Source organism: Gopherus flavomarginatus, chromosome 5 (assembly GCF_025201925.1).
Source record: "Gopherus flavomarginatus isolate rGopFla2 chromosome 5, rGopFla2.mat.asm, whole genome shotgun sequence".
Lineage (NCBI taxonomy): Eukaryota > Metazoa > Chordata > Testudines > Testudinidae > Gopherus > Gopherus flavomarginatus.
The window spans coordinates 112,306,740-112,328,217 of NC_066621.1; the positions used below are offsets into that span (position 1 = coordinate 112,306,740).

A 21,478-nucleotide genomic window follows, 5' to 3' on the forward strand; every position below is an offset into this window, starting at 1 on the left:
TGCCTGCAGGAAGCCACCACAGAGGTGAGCTGCATGTCATGTGAAGGGAGCTCAGTTCAGTTCCTGCACATTCCCCTCCTACCCGACTCCTGGGCCCCTGCTCAGTGGAATTACACCTGCCCCAATGCCAGGAAACCCTCTGTGGCCTTAGAGCTGGGGGCCCAAATGAATACAGTTACTCTTGAGTCTGGTTTTTATACTGTCTCCAGTATACAGTATGTTTTGAAACAATGAAAACAGGGTGGGACAAAGGTAATTTGACTCCCACTGCTCTATAGTGTGTAACACTTTACCATGTGATTTTCTTTGCTTGCCACTCTTATTCCACCGATGCTTGCTAGTGCCCCGTTCTGATTCACGAAGTCTGTTTGTTGTTGAGAATGAATGGATGTCACATACTGCTGAGGCATATGTCCCCAATTAATTGAAAAAATTAATGATGTTCACTGAACAGTTACATCAAGTACTTTCTGGCTGGGAAACCAGACAGGATATAGAAAAGTCAGGACCTCTGGAGGAAGCTGTGAATATACTCTTGGACAAATGTAGGACGATGTACTGGAATTTGAAAATGAATATATTGCTTGTAAGAACACTGTCACAAGCATTGTATATATTGGTATATAATAAGTGCTTTTTCATTTTGGAATCCTAATTGAGGTCTAAATTCAGAAACCTGACACTGACAAAAGAGATACTTGTCATCCTCAGCTTTTGCTTGGCAAAACATCATCCTATTTCTTCATGATTTGATTTACAGCTATAAGAAATACAATTCCTCAGAAACAGTGAGCAAGGGCAGTTCATTTCCCATAAAGCAAAGGTCTCTTATGAATATGTTTGGTAGCATTCTCTCTGATCTACTTTTATCTGGTTTCTAGTAGTTGGAATAAGCCAGGTTTTCTGAAAATAAACCACTGTACATTTACCTTGTTCACCACTCCTCTGTGTTTCAAAGGATCTTGTCCCTCAGTCTGCTTTAAAATCAGTTATATATTCATGATTTCTTTGTGCCTCTTCAGTAAGAAATTCCTATTGGCATACATAATATTGCTTAGTGATTTAGCCTACCAGCTGCAATTGAACTAACCCTTTTAACTCATGCACATCACTTAGAATTTTTGGTTCTCTTAATAACCTCAAACACATGAAAAACAAATAGAATGAGTTGATAATTCCTAACAGTAAAATACACTTCACATAGTTTGCCATCATGCTGTGGAATAACTCCACAATGTCAAGTAGCACACAATTAGTAAAACTGTGGGGGGAATAAAAGAAGTGTTTTGATCCTGAGAAATTTTGATCCTAATCAGATCGAAATTTCAATGCTCTTGTAGTGCTTAATATCTTCAATCACAAAAATAAAAAAAATCAAACTGATTTGCAATGTTAGGTTTTTGCATTCTGTGACTGAGGTAAAATGCTAAAATATACAAATGAATCTCTTTTTTGTACAAGTTTATTATCATCACTAAGAAGCAAGATTGATTCTAAATTAGTGTGATAGAATGTCTGATGTTTAGCTAATCCTTAAACCAAGCCAGCCTTAGCAGTCTGACGGCAGTGTGGTACATTTTGGTTTATAGGCATTGCAAAGATGGTGGACTGCCTAACTGTTTGCACAGTAACCTGCTTGTCCAAACCATAGCTGACATGGTCATCTACTTCAGCGAGTGACTCAAGCATGCCCTTTTGGCTAGAAATGGTGGTGACATAGCAGTCAGAAGGAACGAGAGATAAGGGGAAATGGAGATCAAACTAAGTGACTGGGAAAAGAGAACATATATCAAAAACAAGTTTATTTTGTATTGAAAAAAAATTAAAGCTATGTCTGGATTTAACACATAAACAGTTTTTGTTTTGCAATCTTACTCCCTCGTAATTACTTCTAAGCCGGTATCATTGCGTAACTCAAATCACATATTTCTGTAATTATTTAAAGTTAGTGCTAGATTCTTTCTGTCTAGGTATGGAAGCCATCATCACAATATCTGAGCGCAGTGCAGATATTAATGAATTTATGCTGGCAACACCCTTGTGGCAAAATATTTTTCCCATTTTACACATAAGTAACTGACGCACAGAGCTGTTCCATTGGACCACAAAGAGAAAGAATGAGGATGACTCTATAGCTGGTGGTTAGGGACCCACCTGGGTGGTGGGAGACCCAGGGGCAAGTCCTGTTGCTCAAATTACTCATTAATTTTTTATACACCGCAGAACAGCTTCAACAGGAGAGAGAGATACAGACTATCCTGTAACTCAGTAGTTAGAGCACTCTCCTGCGAGATGGAAGACTCCTGTTCAAATCCTTTCTCCTCCTAGTAGGAGGAATGGAACTTGGGTTTCTGACATCCCAGTTGAGTGCGCTTACCACTGGGCTAAAAGTGATAAGGTGGGCACCACCTCCTTCTCCTCCTCATCTGACTAGGTTTCAGATTTAACTTGATCTGTAGGCAACCTCTGAGTATGCCTATTGGATTGGGCCCTAAGGTCAAACCCCTGTCTTCCCTGCTTTGTGGATCATTCTGGGACTTAAGCAGGAGAGAGGTGTCCAGATGCCGATAGCGAGGCAGCAGTGCACATGCTGAGGCAGCAACTTACACACCCAGGTAGCTTTTACCCTGAAAATTTAGGCACCAAGTCAGTTTAGGCACCGACAGTGTTCAGCGGGAGTTTTGTGGATCCCAGTGGAGCCTAAAACTGGGACTTCAGCAGCTAAACCCAGACTTAGGCACCTAAGTGTTTTTGTGAATCCCACCCTAAGTGATTTGCCCAAGATCACACAGGAAGTCTGCGGGAGAGACAGGAGTTGATTCCAGATCTCCTCGTTCCTTAGCCTTAAACACAAGACCATCCTTCCTAGCCCTGTAGAGGCACAAGTAAAAGGAGAGGGTGCCATTGCTGCAGAGCCAAGCAATCCCTGCACCAGACTCCTATGTCTTCTGCTTCTGTAGCCTAAGGAGGTTACACAAGCAGAAGAGACAGGAGTCTGGTGCAATTGGCATAGCTAAAAACACTGAGCTGTGGGAGCCCCTCATTTGCACAAGTGAGCTGGTGCAAGGCAAAGGAAGCACGTGCTACTACATGTTCTTAAAGGTCATAGCAGTAGCTACTGCTGAGTCCACTACCTCTGAGCTCCAGGAGCTGTTATTTTTGTCTCAGGCACAGGTTTAACTGGGATTGCCATACGAGATCAGAGCATTGGTCCATGTAGTCCAGTATCCTGTTTCTCACACTGGCCGGTGCCATCTGCTTCGGAGGGAGGTGCAAGAAACTCTGCAGTAGGCAGTTATGGGATAAGCTGCCCATGGAGAAGAATATTTTTTCCTAGCCTCCCTGACTTAGTAGTTGTCTTATGTCACGGAACCTGAGGATTTATATCCCTTCCAAAATTCTTGGTGGTAACCAGTTCTTGCTATTGTAATTATGGATATTCTTCTTGTAATTATGGATATTCTTCTTATCCATATAAATATCCAATTGTATGAATGCTGATAAACCCTTGCCTTTAATGATATCATGTGGCAATGAGTTTCGCAGGCTAATTGTGTGCTGTGGGACAAAATATTTCTTTTTTTTTAGCTTACCAGCAGCATCAGCTCTTTTAAATGGTAAATAAAACAGAGGACTCTGCAAGGCTAAACCTCTAGTATCTTCAAGCCATTAGTTTGCTGAACCTGAACCTGCTGTTTCTTGATAGTAATTTTTTGCCTTTTCCAGCAAAGTGATATACAGTTATGTTGCATGATGCCTAAAATATAGTTTGCATCAATAACCCTGTAAATTCACTCCTAATGCTATTTCATCTCCAAATCAAACCCAACTGTTTAATGCAGCGCTAATTAGTACATCCCCATTTCAGTTTGTAGACTCTCCATTGTAATTCCTTCATAGCTCATTTTTTTTCACAGCAGAGCATCAATCAATGTAAATGCCCTGCCAGCCTAAGCAACGCAAGATGTCCTCCATGCATTTGTCATTAGCTACTGAAACAAAGGGAATACTGAACTGTATATTTAGCTGTATTCAGTAATTTCTCATAAAAATGAAAACTGCAAAAGAAGACGAGGGAAGAAAGTCTGGTAGATTGGCCAACTGTATTATCAAAACCTTGAGGAGGCTTTGTTTGAATTCTGCCTGCAACACCACTCTGAAGGGCTTTTTGTACTTGAAAGAAGAGTAGAGTTCTCCTGTGACATCACTGCAATATGGTCATGTCCCTGCCCATTAGACAAGTGAAATTTACACCCAAGCTTTTGCCCCATTTTACATTAAAAACATGCATGCAATAGTGACACTGTTTCTGCTATTTATTACAGCAGTTTCTGTAATGAACCCTTTAATGAAGGTTGAATTCTGACTTCTATTCAGGACCTCACTGCTTTTTCAGTTGCTCTTAATCATCTTTAAAAAAAAATTCTCTTTGAGCTGAAATTTTCCAGACCAAAGGTGAATTTATATTTTGGAATGTTTCTGCAAAACTGGTTATTGGAGAGGTGTATGCTTGTGATAAACTGCAGATCCACATTAAATTGCACAGCCATGTGAATGACAGTATTTATTGTGCATCTCTTACAACTTGACCTGCACTCTGGTCACAAAACCATTTCTGCTGTGACTGTTTCTAACATTCCAGACCTCTGAGGCACTTCAATCAGATGGCATTTTAAAAAGATTTTGGGGGTCTGGGAAGTCCTTGCCACAAAACTGTTTTCTGTTTTTCCCTAATTGCTGAATTTTCCTCCAAAATTACACTGGTCTGAGATACAGAATGGAGAGTGTTCAGTCCTGGCTAGTGACAGGTTTAATATTCATTATCTTGTGACCAAAACAGTTAGAAAAGGAGTTTTAGCCCATCTATTAGTGATAAGTGTTCTTTCCTAGGCTGGATTGTTGAACCCATGGTATTAAGGGAGACTGGGTTTACAGGTGGAACTATATAAAAATAGTAACAATAAAAAGATAAACTCTCTAAAGTAGTTGTTCTGTAAAATATGATGCAGCCTATAACAAATTCATGATGGTGTGGCAACTAGGTCTTGTTGGCACTTGTTTGGGAGGACTAGTACAAATCAGTTGTGGCTTTGTCTCTCATGCGTAATGTGGCCAGTTCTGGACCAATACATTTTTAAGGTCTGATAACTTACAAACCATTTGGGCTGGCATCCAGGTCTGTAACTCATTGGGAAACTGAAAATCTCCCTTCCAAATATACAAAGCATTTGTTCTTAACCCTAGAAGGTTGCAAGATATTGGTCCTTAAGATAATGGCATCTTGACTTATTGAAAAGTTTCTTTACTTACTTTTTAGAGATTTTTTGCTATTTTTTCATTCCCTGAGAGCTGCAGCAATGGACTCATGGTAATAAGTAGAGCCTTACCAAATTCACAGCCATGAAAAATGTGTCACAGACTGTGAAATCTGGTCTCCTCTGTTGAAATCTGGTCATTTGTATACTTTTACACTATACTATACAGATTTCACAGGGTACATCAGCATTTCTCAAACAGGGGGTCCCAAACCAAAAGGGAGTTGTGGGACGGTTGCAAGGTTATTGTAGGGGGGGTTGCAGTATTGCTATCCTTTCTTCTTTGCTGCCTTCAGAGCTGGCCGGCTGGAAAGTGGCAGCTGCTGACCGAGGGCCCAGCTCTGAAGGCAGCAGCACAAAAGTAAGGGTGGCAATACCACAGCATGCCATCCATATTTCTGCGCTGCTGCTGGCAACAGCGCTGCCTTAAGAGCTGAGCTCCTGGCCAGGAGCTGCTGCTCTCCGGCCACCCAGCTCTGAAGGAAGCACAGATGTAAGCGTGGCAATTCCGTGACCTTCCTCTCCCACACACAATAACTTTGCAACCCCTACCCAACTCCTTTTGAGTCAGGACCCCCATAGTTACATCACTGTGAAATTTCAGATGTAAATATCTGAAATAATAAAATTTATGATTTTTAAAATACCTATGACAGTGAAATTGGTAGGGCCCTAATAATAAGAGAACAACTTTTTAGAGACACAAGTAATTTAATTTAAAAAAAAATTACAATCAACTTTCAAAAAAAAATCTAGCGGAGCTTTTCTGCAAAATGTGGCATGATGCAGTGTGGTGGTTAAAGGGGGGGCGGGGGGCTTGTGTTCATTTGGGATAAACAGAAGAGACTGCCACAGTAAGTGTAGAGGTGATGTGATCTGGACTCTTTTCCTCTGGGGATTGAACTGAAATAACTAAGTTCATTTCACTCAGTACCTCAACCTGAACATGGACTCTGGTCCCAGATATGAAAGACCCATACTTTCCCCTTAAACTGTCTTACCTTCAGTCAGTGTGGTTTTAAAATATATATATTTAAACTTCTACTAGTCTGCTGTCTTACATTCATCAGTGAATTAGCTCTTGTGAACCTTCCATCTGCCCTGCCATCAGTATCTGATATAGCTGTGTACATTTTATACACATATTTGTCACAGAGGGTTAAGTTCTCAAATCTTTATTTTTGCATGCAATGTTGTATGGCAGACATTAATATTAGTGGGCAGGGGGAGGGAATTAAGTTGCTTTAGTAACCGAGGCCTAATTTCTCTACTCAAGTTGAATAGTGGTAGCTGAGAACAGAATTTAGATCTGGGACTTTATAATACAATACTGTATATTTTCCCTTGAGTTTGGATGCATACGTTTCATTACCGTTAATGGAAGCTTCGTCTGAAGTAGTGCGCAGAGCAAGTTTGGGTTTCTAAAGGACAGTTTCAGCAATAGGAAATGGAGAGCCACTTTATGGCAAGATTAAAGTTTTAAAAATCAAGGAGAGCCTGACAATCATGAGAAACGAGAAAAGTTACAGAAACCTAAACAATTGAGTATTCACTATTCAATCCAGTTTATTAACAACCACATTCATCATTTAGAAGAATGTAGGTCTGTACATTCATATCCATTCATTATTCCTTCTCAGTTTATAAAACATCTCTGCTTGACTCCAACTTCATCATAAATGTTTTCGTTTAAGGTGTTATCCAGCAAATTTGCTCTTCAACAATAGTTCATCCGAGCAGACAAGATCACGTGAAGAGAGACTAAGCCATGTTTAGTGGCATACAAGCAAACAGAATGAATTTTCCTGCAATCAAATAGTGTCCAAGAAACATTCTCAGCTAAGTGAAGCACTTAAAAGGAGATAATGTCAAAAGTAAATAAATAAATTAAATTAAATAAATGGCTCTGGCTGCTAGGCAGTAAATTAATGTCTTCGGGCACTACAAAATTTATTTCTCCTAAAACCTGATGCAATAGGATAGAATTCTGATAAGCATATTGTAAGTCTCAGTGGGTGGTTGTATATCTATATCTTAAGTTATAACAAGAGAAAAGTTTTGCGGTTTTTCTACATTTTTGAACTGGTACCATAAACTGTAAGCTAAATTCTGATCTCATTTAAACTGATGTAAACCAAAAGATCTCCATTAACTCAATTCAGATACTCTGGATTTAAATGAGATCAAAATCTCTAAATCTGTAGGGGTGGTTCTCAGATGTTCAGGGTTTGAATCAGTTAAGATAAGTACTCAAACCTTTCCAGTATTTAAAGTTACTTGTTTGGCTAGATACATAGAGTGAGAGACTGTTCTCACAATATTTTGGCTAGAAACGGACCTGAGCCACAAAGTATGGAAACTAATCAGGATCAAATTTCTCTGAAGTTTGGATCTGGCCCATTTCTAACTTTAGCTCATCTCACAACCAGGAAATAAAGAGCAGCCGAAAAATGAAAAACTGTGTTTTAAAAAAGATAAATAAATATTTCAACCCTCCTAAAAGTTTTGGTTCGAGCTTTGAGAAAAGTTTTGGTTTAGCTTTTATTTTATCTGTACAGAGTTGCTTCTCCTTACTTCCGTCTAGTTTCACGGGGATTTAGATGTGGAACTTCCCCATGAATCAAGAAAAAAGAATATCCCTTAGTGTGGCAGCAAATAACAGATTAATGGCCACATCTTAACATTTTTAGAATGAAATTTGTATAGGTTTAAAAGATTTATTACAGATGAACGAAGCAGTTGGATGGGAATTTGGGTATTATCAAGCCAGAATTTTCTTTTCAAAACACAAACTGTCAGTTCCCTCTGTCTTTGGAAATTACGCCCTTAGCTTTAGAGAGTTCCTACTGTACCAGCTGTTATTTCTCTTAGCAAATATCTATATTGTGATAGCAACTGAAAGCCTCAATCAAAATTAGGTCTCCATTATGCTAGGTGCTGTACAACACGGAAAAGAGACATTTCCAGCCCTGTGCTGCATTCTCTTGTCATGCCGTGAGGAAGAAGGGTAATGCATTTTTTTAAAAGCCTGACTGAACTGCTGTTTTCTTAATCCACTTTACTGAACTGCTGTTTTCTTAATCCACTGTAAACATATTTTGGGGAAGGGGGAATCTCTTGTGAGATTACAAATCGCTAAGGACCAAATTGTGCCATTTAGTGTTGGGAGTGTGGAACCACATGACCCCAGGGGGACCTCTGGGAGGGATCAGACACAAGAGAGGCAGAATTCTTCCCCATGCAGGCTGCATTATCCTTTAGCCTGGCGTGCAGAGAATGCGGCTGTAAGCATTCCTTGCGCACTTCCCCCACCTCCACCCCACCCCTGTGTATTAGATAGTAAATCAAATTGTTTGAGGAGAATTACGTAGATATATGTGGTTGCTCATAGAGCATATACAGGTCTTCCATCCTCTAGCCCATAACTCAGTTTAAGTATCAAACATCATTTAACTGCTAAATATTGCTCGGTGCTTTTTTTTATTGCAAAAAACTAATTTGTGGATGCCTACTATTTAAAACATCTAACTAACTAATTGCAAAATCTATAGAAAAGTCTCTACAACATCAAAGGCTCAGTTGATCCTATGAGCAGTTATAAATGAAAAACTGTCTCTGTTTCAAGCAAATAAGGCACTTAATGCACTCTTTCTGGCTGTGATGCTATTTTCCCTGTAGGTTTTGAAAATGACCTTCCTGTAAGCATCAAGGACTGTAACTTTTCAGATAAAGAAACTTGTTCTTGTTTTAAGTGTATGCCAGGTTCATTCCCCTATAGCCCACAGTTTTCAAAAGCAGAAGAAAAAGTAATCCAGACTTTTGAAAAAAAAAAAAAAACCAACTCTGTTTCCAGAATGAAGTTACCCTGTCAGCTTGCCTTGGGCCTTAGGTGGAGAAGTGGAGATTAAAGAGTCAGTATTCCTTTTCATGTTTCGTCTGCCAGTTTTGTGAATGTAGAAAGAGAACTGGTGGCTACAGCTAAGCATCCAACTGTGGTGTTAAGTACAGAGTTTTCTTCCCCCGCAATACATTAAAAATATTTTTATGGGTTTACAGCAGAAGGACTTCAGCATTAATACTACACAGTTATTGATTAAAGTATCCCAAGGAGGAGGGTGATGACCACTGCAGATTTAGCCTCAATATTTTCCCTGATTATAATGAGCCTCTTTGTGAGGCTGTATAAATACGCAGTGTTAACTGTATGATGATCTCATCATTTCCTATTTACTCCATACTTACCTGAATACACAATTTACTGTCATTTTTAAATGCATAAGCACACAAGTAAAATGGCCCTTTGTAAGAAGATTCCATAGAAGGCTACTTTTGATATACGATTTCTTCATCTCCTCTTCAAACTGAATTAGACTACTTCCTTCTTTTAAAATACAATTCACTCACTATTTAAAAGCTTTCGCTTTGATTTCTCAGAATATCCTTATAGAAAAAAAAAACAAGTTTTTGGTTTCTTGAACCACATTTCTGAAGGCAACCTTGTACTGATTTATTTTGATTTGATGATAAAATTACGTTCCTGCAAAGAATACTAGCTTCTCCTTATTTTCCCCCAGCCGGCCCCCATTTCACTACAAGTACATTGCTGTGTGCATAACTCCAGGCAAAACTGAAATCCCTCTGTTGGAAACTGTGTACATATCACTATATTTGTACTTAGAGAAATTAGGGTCAGATTTTTTTAAAATTCTTTGTGAAACATACTGTACATTACGTCCATGCTAACTGCTGAGCTCAGTCCAAATAACTAGATAGCATTTAAACTAATTTCAGTAAAATTTTGCATCCACCATTTTAAGGAACAGAAATGTATAGCTGATATAAAGGTCATTTGTTCTAAACATTAGCTCTCTTTAATTTTCTTTTAATTAAACTTTTATTATTTTCCCCACACACACGCACTTCGTGGGGGGTTTTCCATTCCACTGTCCACACTGACGTTGATGATTTCCCTATTGTAAAATTCCTTATGCCAACTATTAAGCCAAAATCTAATGCTAAAAGGATGATCCAAGATTTGCCATCATTTCGCTACAATTTATGTTATCCACCAAAAGTCTTTTCCTCTCTCTCCCACATTTGTGTAACTCCCATTAATATCAAAGAGAGTTATATGTGTACAGGCAAAGAAGAAGCAGCCTTTAAGAGAAGGGTCGGTGCATCATCTGGACCCAAGCCTGCAAACCATTAAGTACATATAGCTTTACTCGTGTGACCTGTCTCATTGAGTCAAGTGACCAGTCCTTTAGATTTTCGCATCAGTAGAATTCCTCAGTGTTTACAGGATCGGGCACTACATGCACTTTTTAAACTAGTAAACAGAAAATCCGTATTTAAAACTATTTAGACTTTGTCAACGTACAGAAATACAGGGCTTAATCCTAGTCCTCAATGAGGCCTTTATCTAGATAAGACTGAAGAATTGGACCTACCACTTGAACCAAATAATGTTACTTTTTCAAATGTTTATGGTAAGCTTAAACATGTAGCCCATAACTTTTTTGCTTTTAACTACATATAAACTTTCCGGCTACAGTTTAGGTTTGGCTGAATTTTTATTTATTTATTTTTACTTACCCTGAAATTCATTAATTTGGTAATTATGTCCCTCTGTTTCTGAAAAGGCAAAACTTTTTTTTAAAGGACTTAGATCAGTAATGATTCAGTTACTAATTAGTTAAATCAATTTTTCACTTTTACTTCCAAAACTGGTGTTCTAATTTACAATGTGTTACACATTTCCTCAATATCATCATCTGATTTCTAAATATAAACCTGGGGAAAACAACAGCTGCAAAATAACATAGACCAGTAGATGTTTCAATGCTTTCTGGTTTCTGTCTCATCAAATGTGTGGCTCTTATTTACAGGCTAGAGAAATATCGTTCAAATTGGGTATGGGGGAATGTAATGAACTTGAAAGAAGCTGTAAGACCTAAAATCTAGCCCTCTGTGGCACAGTTTAAATCCTGCTGGTTTTCCAGTAACACTCTATAGAGAAAGCAGCAAAGAGTCCTGTGGCACCTTATAGACTAACAGACGTATTGGAGCATGAGCTTTCGTGGGTGAATACTTCATAGAGAAAGGATCTTTACCTTGCATCCTGGTCTTTCTTTCAGTATATGCTCTTAATGTCTACAAATCTCTCATCTGAAACATTTGCAGATGAAAAAGAAGCATGTGTTTATGGTTACATGCCTGGCTTGGCCAAATCCTGGAGTGGAGAAGGTGCTGGGGATTCAGTAGGAATTCTCAAACTAGGTAGGCTGCTTGGAAGGCTCATTTTCATGACAGTGTCCCAAATACTTTTCATATTTATAGCAGTCTCCTCTCAGCACAGCAGTGCTGATGCCTGAGCTCTGGAAAAGCCAGAAAGATTTGCATGTGGCTGCAGTGGACTGAGTTCTCTTCTGCCTGCTGAAAGTTTTGGAAAGGCAAACACCTCTTCATATCAATGTGTGGTTTTTGTAAGGCTTTAATTTTGCCCTTTTTGTCCATAGTTCTGAAATTAAGAGGCAAATAAACCCCATTCTGCTCATGATTCAGACTTTCTGAGTGGTATAAACAACCAGTACCTGGCAAAAGAAAGGTGGTGTGGTTCAGGAACGGGACAGAAAGAGCTGAAAGATCTGGCTTTGCCACAGAATTCCTATACGATCTTGGGCAAATCACTGAACCTCCGTTTCCAGTCTATAAAAGCCAAGCTGTGAGGGTATTTGTGAGACTTAATTCTTTCATATTTTTAAAGCATGTTGAGGTCTTCAGATGGAAGCTGCTATAGAAGTGGAAGGTAGTCAATTAATTATTATTATTTACAAGTTTAGATAGATTTCACTCTATCCTCCATACATCTGTATGGTCTTAATTTTCCATCTTTCCAGGGATATTAATTTCATCATCAGCCATTGACAAGGATACCTTGGAATTTGCTATTTTACTGAAATGGAAAATTTTAACAAAGTAAAACTTTAAGCAATGGGGTTTTTTTCCATTTTCTCCCTGAGTTCTCGTCTCAGAATGTAACTAATAACAATTACAAAGCTAGGATAATTTGCATAAAATTGTTGTCTCCAGTTGCATGCAACAATGGTTTGACAGAAAAGCTGTATAGAAAGTAGTTAGTATTTTACCTGCTTACTGCTTCATCGTGCAGTTTTGTATCCTCTGAATCAGGGAAGCAGAAATCTTGAAACTTACACTTGAATACAAAAACAAAATGTGGGAACCTGAAGGAAGCTCCTACTGGAAATAAATGCAGAAGTGTTGGCAACTTTAGCTTGTTTACAAAATGTCATAACCCAAATCGCAAATATTTGCAGATATTACAGAGGAAAACTGACTTATGTTTGAAATTCACTGTCAGTCATACCCGTATTTTAACTTTTTAAAAATTTAATACTTTACAAAGTTTTTTGAGTTGAAGTAAGATGTGCAAGTGTGTGTGTGCGTGTGTGTATTTTTCTCTTTAGATGTATAATTACATGGGTTTAAATACAGATAGAGACATATAGATAATTTGGGGGATATACATTTGGTTAACTTGAAAGCACAGAAGTGTCATTTGTGACTCTACAGTAGGAACTTCAACAGCATTTTCCAAAGTGACTTTTTTCTCCCCCTGCTCCAAAAAATCAAAATGTACTTCATTAAACTATTGTATATGAAGCACTTATTAGCCGTAATTAAATGGACAATATGAATTTACTACGTCTTTAGGACTCTGGCTTGTTCTGGTTTAGAGCAAAATGATTAATGCAAATACATATTACTTGAGATAACCATTTAGCAGCTAATTTAGCCAAATTTATTACAGCAGTTAGAGGTTTTTCATTTTAGCAGACGGAGACAAGGACATGCCAAAAGCAGAAGGTGTGTATGAATGCACACTGCCCTCTAGTGTGCAAAGCTTCCTGGGTTTAACCGAACATACAGACAAGCAGAGTATGCACTGGATTAATAATATCCAGATGTATATATTCTAGACATTCTTTAAAATAATGCCAGTGTAAAGTATTTTATTTCCATGAAAGATAAGCATCTCAATCTTCTTTTTTAGTACAGAAATAATCAGATACAAATCAAAGCAATTTTAGCTTGGTAACATTGTGATTAGAGAATTATTTTAAACTTCTGTATTTTTAAGCTCTCTTTCTGTGGGCATCTAATATCTCAGTTTCACATTACTGATTGTTTTTACTTTTTCTCCATTCCTGGTTGTATTTCAGGCCCTGCAGAGAGCTGTCACTCTGCTTGACTCTAACCAAAAGTCAATTCTGCACCTCCCTTAGGCCACAGTTTCTTTCGCAATCTGTTGGTAGATTTATTTTGCTCCAGTATTAAGCAAAGTCTCCCAAGATCTTCCCCCTGCTGACCAATGGAGATTTGGTTCATCTGAGAACTGTAAATTCTGTTTGACAAGATCAAAAGAAACAGATATATAAGTTCAGTAGTTGATATCTCCTGCAATAAGGAGAAATGATCAAAGAACAGGGTAGAGTATCTTCCCAAACCTTTCAAAGATCCAGAATCTCAAAGAGTTCTACCTGGGAGCAATGAATAAATTACATACAACTTTTTTTCTTTTTATTTTTTACAATTTGTTGTCAAATGCACTGAAAATATCCAGGCAGCATTAGGTATTTTGTGGGCCAGAGAGATTTGTAGTCCATTTTGCTCTTTCTGTCACACTGGAGCTGCCAAAAACCAATTAAAGACTTATTCCAAAAGACAGTAGCCCGTGTTTCTCTACTAATGCACTAGTAAATAGTTGAACTTATTTGTTATCTTACTGGCATTTGGCATTGAACATACAAAAGGAGCCAAGTGTGTTCCGTTCCTGTACATTGGGGATTGTAGAGATTAACATATTTTACTAGGATACTAACACACAATATTTATTGTCCTTTTTGTTTTCTTCCCAGTGCTGAATAAGGGTCAGTGTGTAACTAAATATTACCGCTGGATGCAGAAGAATGGAGGGTACATCTGGATACAGTCCAGTGCTACCATAGCTATCAATGCCAAGAACGCAAATGAGAAGAATATCATCTGGGTCAATTACCTTCTTAGGTATAAGTTTCGGTCACTTCCTTTGTTTGAATTTCTGTCTCTGTTACTTGACTCACATTGAAAGATATAGAGTATAAAAAAAAACGATGGCAACTACCGAAAGTTAATATGAAATGAGCTTTCTCGCCTGTTCGTGCTCAGAACTAGCTCCTTCTGGTGGAAGTTATTAAGACGTCTGTCATGTCTCAGGTTACTGGGAACTTCATGAATTATTGCATTAAAGTAACCCTTCATCAGTTTTATTGCAGGCCTCCATTGCCTGGAATTCTACCCAGCACTAGCTGAAACTCCCGAAGACCTGGCCCACCATGCACTGGGCTTGTTATAAAACCTGTGATGGATTTTTAAGCAGTGGTTTCTTTGGTTATTGCAAAGTCCTGGTCTGACATCAGGAGGTGATCTTCCTGGGACATTACAGACATGTCTCCTGGAAAGGTGATCTTCATTCCAATATGCCTTCTTGTGATGACAGGCATTAAGGCAGTACTCACCTTGAAAGGTGAAAAAAAATAAATAAATGCAGAATCAGCCTGTTAAGTAGAGCTGTTTGAAACATTTTTGACAAAACTTTTTTATTGTCAAAATACACTATGTTGTCGAAGCCAAAACATTTCTGTTTGACCTATTGATTTTGAGTACATTTTCAACTGAATGGTTTCTAAGGTCCAAGATGGACTCTCTGGTCACAGAGAGAGAAACCCCTAATCAAAAACTTGAGCTTTTTCATTCTAAAACAATTCTGACACAATTCCATTTTGCAAAAACATTTGGAAGGGGTTTGGGGTTGCTTTTTTCATTCTAATGAAAATAAATTTGGAAACTTCAAAAGTTGTAGCAAAACAGAATTGTCATTCTCTGGTCAGTTCTACTTGTAAGTTAGTTACTTGCCATGGTTTGTTATCTTCCCATTGTTCCAGGAGTGATGCAGGGAAAGTTCAAAATGATATCTAAGGGGTAGATTGTGACTTTTATGCCATAGCCAAGGCTCATCGTAGAGATTCTGCCTGCCTGAACCACAGTCTGGGATAGTCAAGTAACTTGATTCCCTAGGCTGGGAGCCAGGAGCAATCAATTCCTAAGGGAGCGCAGGCCCCTGACATTGTGGAAGCTTTGCGTGGCAGTGGAGTAGAGGGGTAAAGGAGGGAGGATTTGGGGCACATTTCTGCCCTTGTGTGACTGAGTGAGCATGGATCTCTCATAATCTGGTCCCGTTCCCTTACTTTTTTCTTTAAAATGTGGTGGATGGTTGATATCTACGAAAGTGAGGAAATAGCGAAGCTTGCAAGAGTGAAGCATAGCGCAGCACTAGTTGCTCCTAAAACTCTGCCAAAGCATCTGAGTCTTGACCTGCAGCAGGTGCTAGCCCTTCTGACCCTAAGCTTCCCCTAAACAGAGCTTCAGACTATGCCAAATAGCATATTGATTTTCTAATCTCGATAAATATCTAACTAGGATTATAAACCAATGTTTTTTTCACATTCGCTGGTATCCAGACACTGAATAAATCTGATCCACAACTGTTCCACAAAAATTTGCTGTCTATTAACAGAATATTAGTCAGCAACTAATTAAGATGAGAGCCTAATTGACCATTACTTAAAGATTCCTCATAGAACTTGATTTTTCTCCCTCATTCCTATCAGTGTTCTGTTAGAGAAAGGTAAGTCCTTCATACAATTTGTGTATGTTTAAATAAAGATTACTCCCAGTAATGGGACCCAAACAAGATCCAAGCAGTTAATTGTATTTTATTGGCAGAGCAAGGCATAAAGAGTTCTGATATTAGCAATAGCAAGAACACTGGTTTATATTTTTTTATATATATACATTTTTTTTTCATGCATGAGAAAGTATGTTCAGGTGCCTGTCCGATTTATGCTCCGAATAGACTAACTCCATTGCTAGATATTGCTGATGTTCTTGTTCAAGAAAATAGTTGTTTTTGTTTAAGCAACTATTTATTCCTATACAAGGTGCAGTGTCCCGTTCCCCACCCCCCCACACATACACACCATTTCTTTTACTTGAAGGGAGGAAAGTTTTGTGGTGCACTGCTGCATTGTGGCATGTACAGTAACATCACATTGTGATGCAACAGCATAATGTCACTTTTTGTCCCGCAGAACAAATCTGCAAACGTGACAATCCTAGGTAAGAATGGAGAACAACTGTGAATGTTTCAACATTGAATTTTCACAGTGCACTAGAATAGATTTAATATAGGCAGTCTGTAATTGTAATGCTCTGGACACATTTAGTAGCCCTGGACCCTCCCCTTGCTTGGAGATCTGGTAACCCACTGGGCTGAATATGAATCACAGAGGAATGATCAACCACTCAAAAATCCTCTAAAGAATGTTTTCTTAAACGATCTGTGCTACATTTGTCTATCTAGGTGTCTTCTTCTATCCATGCCTTTAATTTTAAAAGGAATCCATTTTAAAAAGGCACAAAACAGAACAAAAATATTTCTTGTAAGACTCTCTTTGATAGTGGGGCTTTTTCCACATTGCAATCATGTTCTTTGCTAACAAGCCACAGGTGAACACCACATGAGCAGATGAAGATATGATTATAATAGGTGTGTTGACAGTTCTGTATCCTTAACGTATGCATCCTAACATGCACGTGTGCATCTGTCATATATTTAGGTTATTAATTTTTTTCCCTAATAGCTTTAGAGCTATCTGAGCAGTGACCAGGTTCTCTGGTCCTTAATTGAGCAATATTCTCAGCAATTTCAAAGTGAGATTTACTAGGATAAAGTCTGGAGAATATAGCCCTTAGGAAAACAAGTATTCAAAAGCTATGACAAGGATTGCATAGTGTAATGTCAGCTGAATAAATGTGGTGAGCATCATAGGTAGTGTAGAAACAAGTTTTAAAGGATACCAGCTCTTTCTCTCTCTCTTTCCCCATCCCTATTATCATTGTAATGGGAAAGAATTCTATATATTACATTGTGGTAATGATTACAGAAGCCAGACTTGCTTTTAGATATCAGACAATCATGGCTACCTAATTAGCTATAAGTATAACTCAGATATTTTGCGGACATCAGGCACTTTACTACCATTTTAGTATTAAAAGAAACTTTAAAAAAATTCTGCTCTGATGAACTGAGGAGGAACATGTATGTTTTCATGTTTGCTCTTCTCTTCTCTCTATTTACATTCTTTGCTCCTGAGATTTGATAAAGGAGAGAGGGAAAACTATCAAACGGCAAATCATCCATTTGTGTTTATGTTTGCTCTCTGTTCTTTAGTAACCCAGAGTACAAGGATACGCCAATGGATATTGCACAACTTCCTCATCTGCCAGAGAAAACCTCAGAATCCTCAGAGACCTCTGATTCTGAATCAGACTCAAAGGACAACTCAGGTAATATAAACAATCCTGCTTTCCTGCTACTTTACTTTTGTATTTTATATTTTTGTATCTTCAGAACCAAGTCAGTGATTGTATGTCCAGATAATCACTAAATTTTACATTTTTCATGGATGGTTCAGCTTTAGAAAAAATACCTTAAGACCTCAAAGTCCTGTTTTTAAAAAATACCAAAATCTTTTAGTGACCCAGAATGATCTGCTGTTTACTCAGTGCATGTGTGCCTGGTAGAATTACACTTATCTAAATATTTGAATCCCCAGCTGAGTTTGTGAGCAAGCATTATGCCTTGTGCAAAGGGCTTAGATTGTAACTACTGAATATGATTCCAGTTCTTATCTGCCGAGCGTAGTCAGGTGTTGCTAACATAAATGTACACTGTCAAAGTTTATCACCCCCTTTGCTGTATAAATAGACTTTTTGAGTTGTTTCACTAGGGGGCAGTAAAGCTTGCAAAATTTGTGTGTTTTCTTAAATTAAAAGCATTACATTGTGTTAGAACTGCACAGGTTCAAAGCACTTGTTTGTAAGTTTTACTTTTCTTTGGGGATTTTTTGTTTGTTTTAGTACTAATGATCTGGTTCCATTAATTCTATAATAATAATTAATTTGAGATATACCTGTCTCCTAGGACTGGAAGGGACCTTGGAAAGTCATTGAGTCCAGCCCCCTGCCTTCACTAGCAGGACCAAATACTGATTTTTTTCCCCCAATCCCTAAGTGACCCCCTCAAGGATTGAGCTCACAACCTTGGGTTTAGCCAGCCAATGCTCAAACCACTGAGCTATTCCTCTCCCCCTAAAGAATGGCAACGTGTTCAGCCTGTTAATTTATTCCCCAGTAGATTTCCAAGTAATTACATATGTAGGTATACAGATTGGCTGGTTTCTTTGTAAGGGGTTGTCTTTAGTCCAAGAAATGATTCTGTAGGCCTGATTCTTCTCTCCTGTCTGTATAAATCAGGAACAAATACACTGAAGTCATTGATTACACACTGTTATAAATCAGGTATAAGTGAGAAGAGAATCATGGCCTATATGTTTTATTTTTTAACTAAGCAGCCATTTGTTCTCTCATCGTTTGCACTTATTCCTCCTTTTTCTTTTGACAGCTTTGTTTGACAGTTAGAGTCAGATGCTAGGCATACATACAAGCTTTATGTCCATGTGATTTGAGATCTCATCGGCCATTCAGAATGCTTTTTATCCCTGCAGCTGTGGAGAAAAGTGTGTATTTACCATGTGCACTCAGCGTTTCTACAGCTGAGAATTGTATGTATGTTCATGACTGCTGAGGCTGGCACAGAGTAAGAGAGCATTCTTCAGTGATGCACAGATGCATGCGTCTTAGAAACCAGGACAAAACTTTTAACAGTTGTAACCTACTGTGAATTAAACAAAAATACGGAAGGGCCTAGGTTCATAAGACCTTCTTAGCTGAAACCAGTAAGTTCAGTCCAAGTGTTTTTAAATTTGCAGAACTTGTTGCCATTTGGTTTTATCTTAGGTTGAAATCACTCTACCAAATGGGAACAGTAGTTTAAAAGAAAAAATCTTTTTTATTTTTTAATTTTTTTTGGTAAGAGGTTTGGCTTTAAGTGGAAATGAAAGCTGTTTTTCATAACAGAAGGTTTTAGTATCTTCTTAATTTTTTTTTAAAAACCACTCTAAATGAATTAAATGTACAGAGCCTGAAGCTTTGAACAACTAACATCCCCATCAAGCCCAGCTGTTCAGCCACTTCTGGCAAACTGTTTGGAATTGCCATGGCTCCAGGAGAAACCAATCTTTGTAGAAAAACTGGCCCTTTTTTCCCCTGCTCAGAGCAGAGAATTTAAAATGGTAATTCTTGGCTCTGATGAGAGAAAACAAAAACGTCTTTTATTTCCAAAGGAAAGAATTCTGACTGTTCTGCACAGACTGGGTTCTCCTCAAGCCATTCATGACCCTTTCAAACAGTGTGTGATAATAGTCCGTTTTCTGAAAGCTGATTTTGGCTGCCTGAGTCCAATGGACTCGAGCGTTTGTCTTATTCAGTTAAAAATGAGGTAAATATAAAATAAAGTTAGAAGAAATAGGAGGAAGACAGGACCAGGTCCTGAGCAGATCGGAATTGATGCAGCTCCATTTGTTGCACTGGAGTTATTTTTTTCTACTTTATTTTTTTACCTTTCAAGGGAATATTGGCACACAGCAGGGCAATGTAACTACATTGTTTTAACCGATGTATTCATTCAGATGTATAAACAGAGGATCTGATTCTCCACTCACACTGGAGTAGCTCAGGAGTAACTCCATTGAAATCCACATGACGCCAGTGTAGAACACAAATAAGTGAGAGGAGAATCAGGGGTGTGAATTATCACTTCATCATGCTACTGCGTCACTCCTACTCCCATTATAAGAACATGTATGCCAAACAGAAATCTCGAGAGTGCATCACCAGAGCTGAATCGTTCATCTCCCTTCAGTGAACACAATTGGAATCCAGTTGCAGTCAGTTATCAGAGTTGTCCTCTTTAATGAGGATGTACCAAAGAATCCCATTTGAAACAGGTGCCCTCACACTTGTTACAGAAAGTGCAGTCCAGTGACAAAGCCACCAGACCTTTGCCCACTGCCGCTGACGGTCCAGAATCAGAGGGATTAATGATAATCAAATCCCTTCAAGCTTGATGCTGCTAGAACTGTGGATCTAGAGCTCAGAAAAACCCACCTCAGTTGAGCCTCAGAGGAATGCTTTTACCAGAAACTTTACAGGCAATAACAGCTCATTTTAGGTAGACAAGTGGAGTTCTAATCTGATATTCCTATTACTAATGATGTTTTTCACTTTTCTTCCCTTCCAGAGGACAATGAGAACTCAAAGTCAGATGACAAAGGAAACCAATCAGAAAACAGCGAAGACCCCGAATCTGATAGGAAGAAGTCTGGGAATCAGTCAGATAACGAAATGAACTGTAATGATGATGGGAACAGCTCCAGCAACCAGGACAGCAGGGACAGTGATGACAGCTTTGAAAATTCTGACTTTGAGAATCAAAAGGCCCCTGAGGACAGTTTTGGTACTCTTGGTTCTATGCAGATCAAGGTGGAGCGCTACGTGGAGAGTGAATCGGACTTGCGGTTGCAGAACTGTGAATCGTTGACATCAGACAGCGCCAAGGACTCAGATAGTGGAGGAGAGGTAAATGCCCAGTCTTCCAGCAAACATCAAAAGAGGAAGAAGAGGAGGAAAAAGCAGAAAGGAGGCAGCATGACCCGCAGAAGGCTATCAAGCACTTCAAGCCCAAATGGACTTGACTCAGCTTTGGTGGACCAGCCCCAGCTGCTCTCGTCGCCAAACAGTGCCTCAGTGCTCAAAATTAAAACAGAGATCTCAGAACCTATCAATTTTGATAATGATAGCAGTATTTGGAATTACCCGCCTAACAGGGAAATCTCAAGGAATGAATCGCCCTACAGTATGACCAAGCCCCCAAGCTCAGAGCACTTCCCCTCCCCACAAGCCAGCAGTAGTTTACATGTCTCCATTCCAGACTCCGTTCTCACCCCACCAGGGTCTGAAAATACTGCCAGCCGCAAAACTCAGTTCAGCACCTCATCCAGCTCGGCTTTGGCTCCTGTGTCCTCTGACCCTTTGTCACCCCCGCTTTCAGCATCTCCACGGGACAAACATCCAGGAGGTCC

At 38.8% G+C, this 21,478-nt stretch overlaps 1 protein-coding gene across 6 annotated transcripts in view; it reads left to right on the plus strand.

Annotated features, from left to right (window-relative positions):
• Nucleotides 1–21,478, plus strand: part of NPAS3 (neuronal PAS domain protein 3) — an 828,174-nt gene that overhangs the window by 803,305 nt on the left and 3,391 nt on the right. For all 6 annotated transcript variants that reach the window (XM_050953865.1, XM_050953867.1, XM_050953868.1 and 3 more), the window contains 3 exons: nucleotides 14,255–14,402; nucleotides 17,668–17,783; nucleotides 20,638–21,478. The exon at nucleotides 20,638–21,478 is cut by the window's right edge and continues 3,391 nt beyond it. In XM_050953865.1, coding sequence (XP_050809822.1) covers nucleotides 14,255–14,402; nucleotides 17,668–17,783; nucleotides 20,638–21,478 — 1,105 coding nt within the window. The remainder of the gene's footprint in view (nucleotides 1–14,254; nucleotides 14,403–17,667; nucleotides 17,784–20,637) is intronic.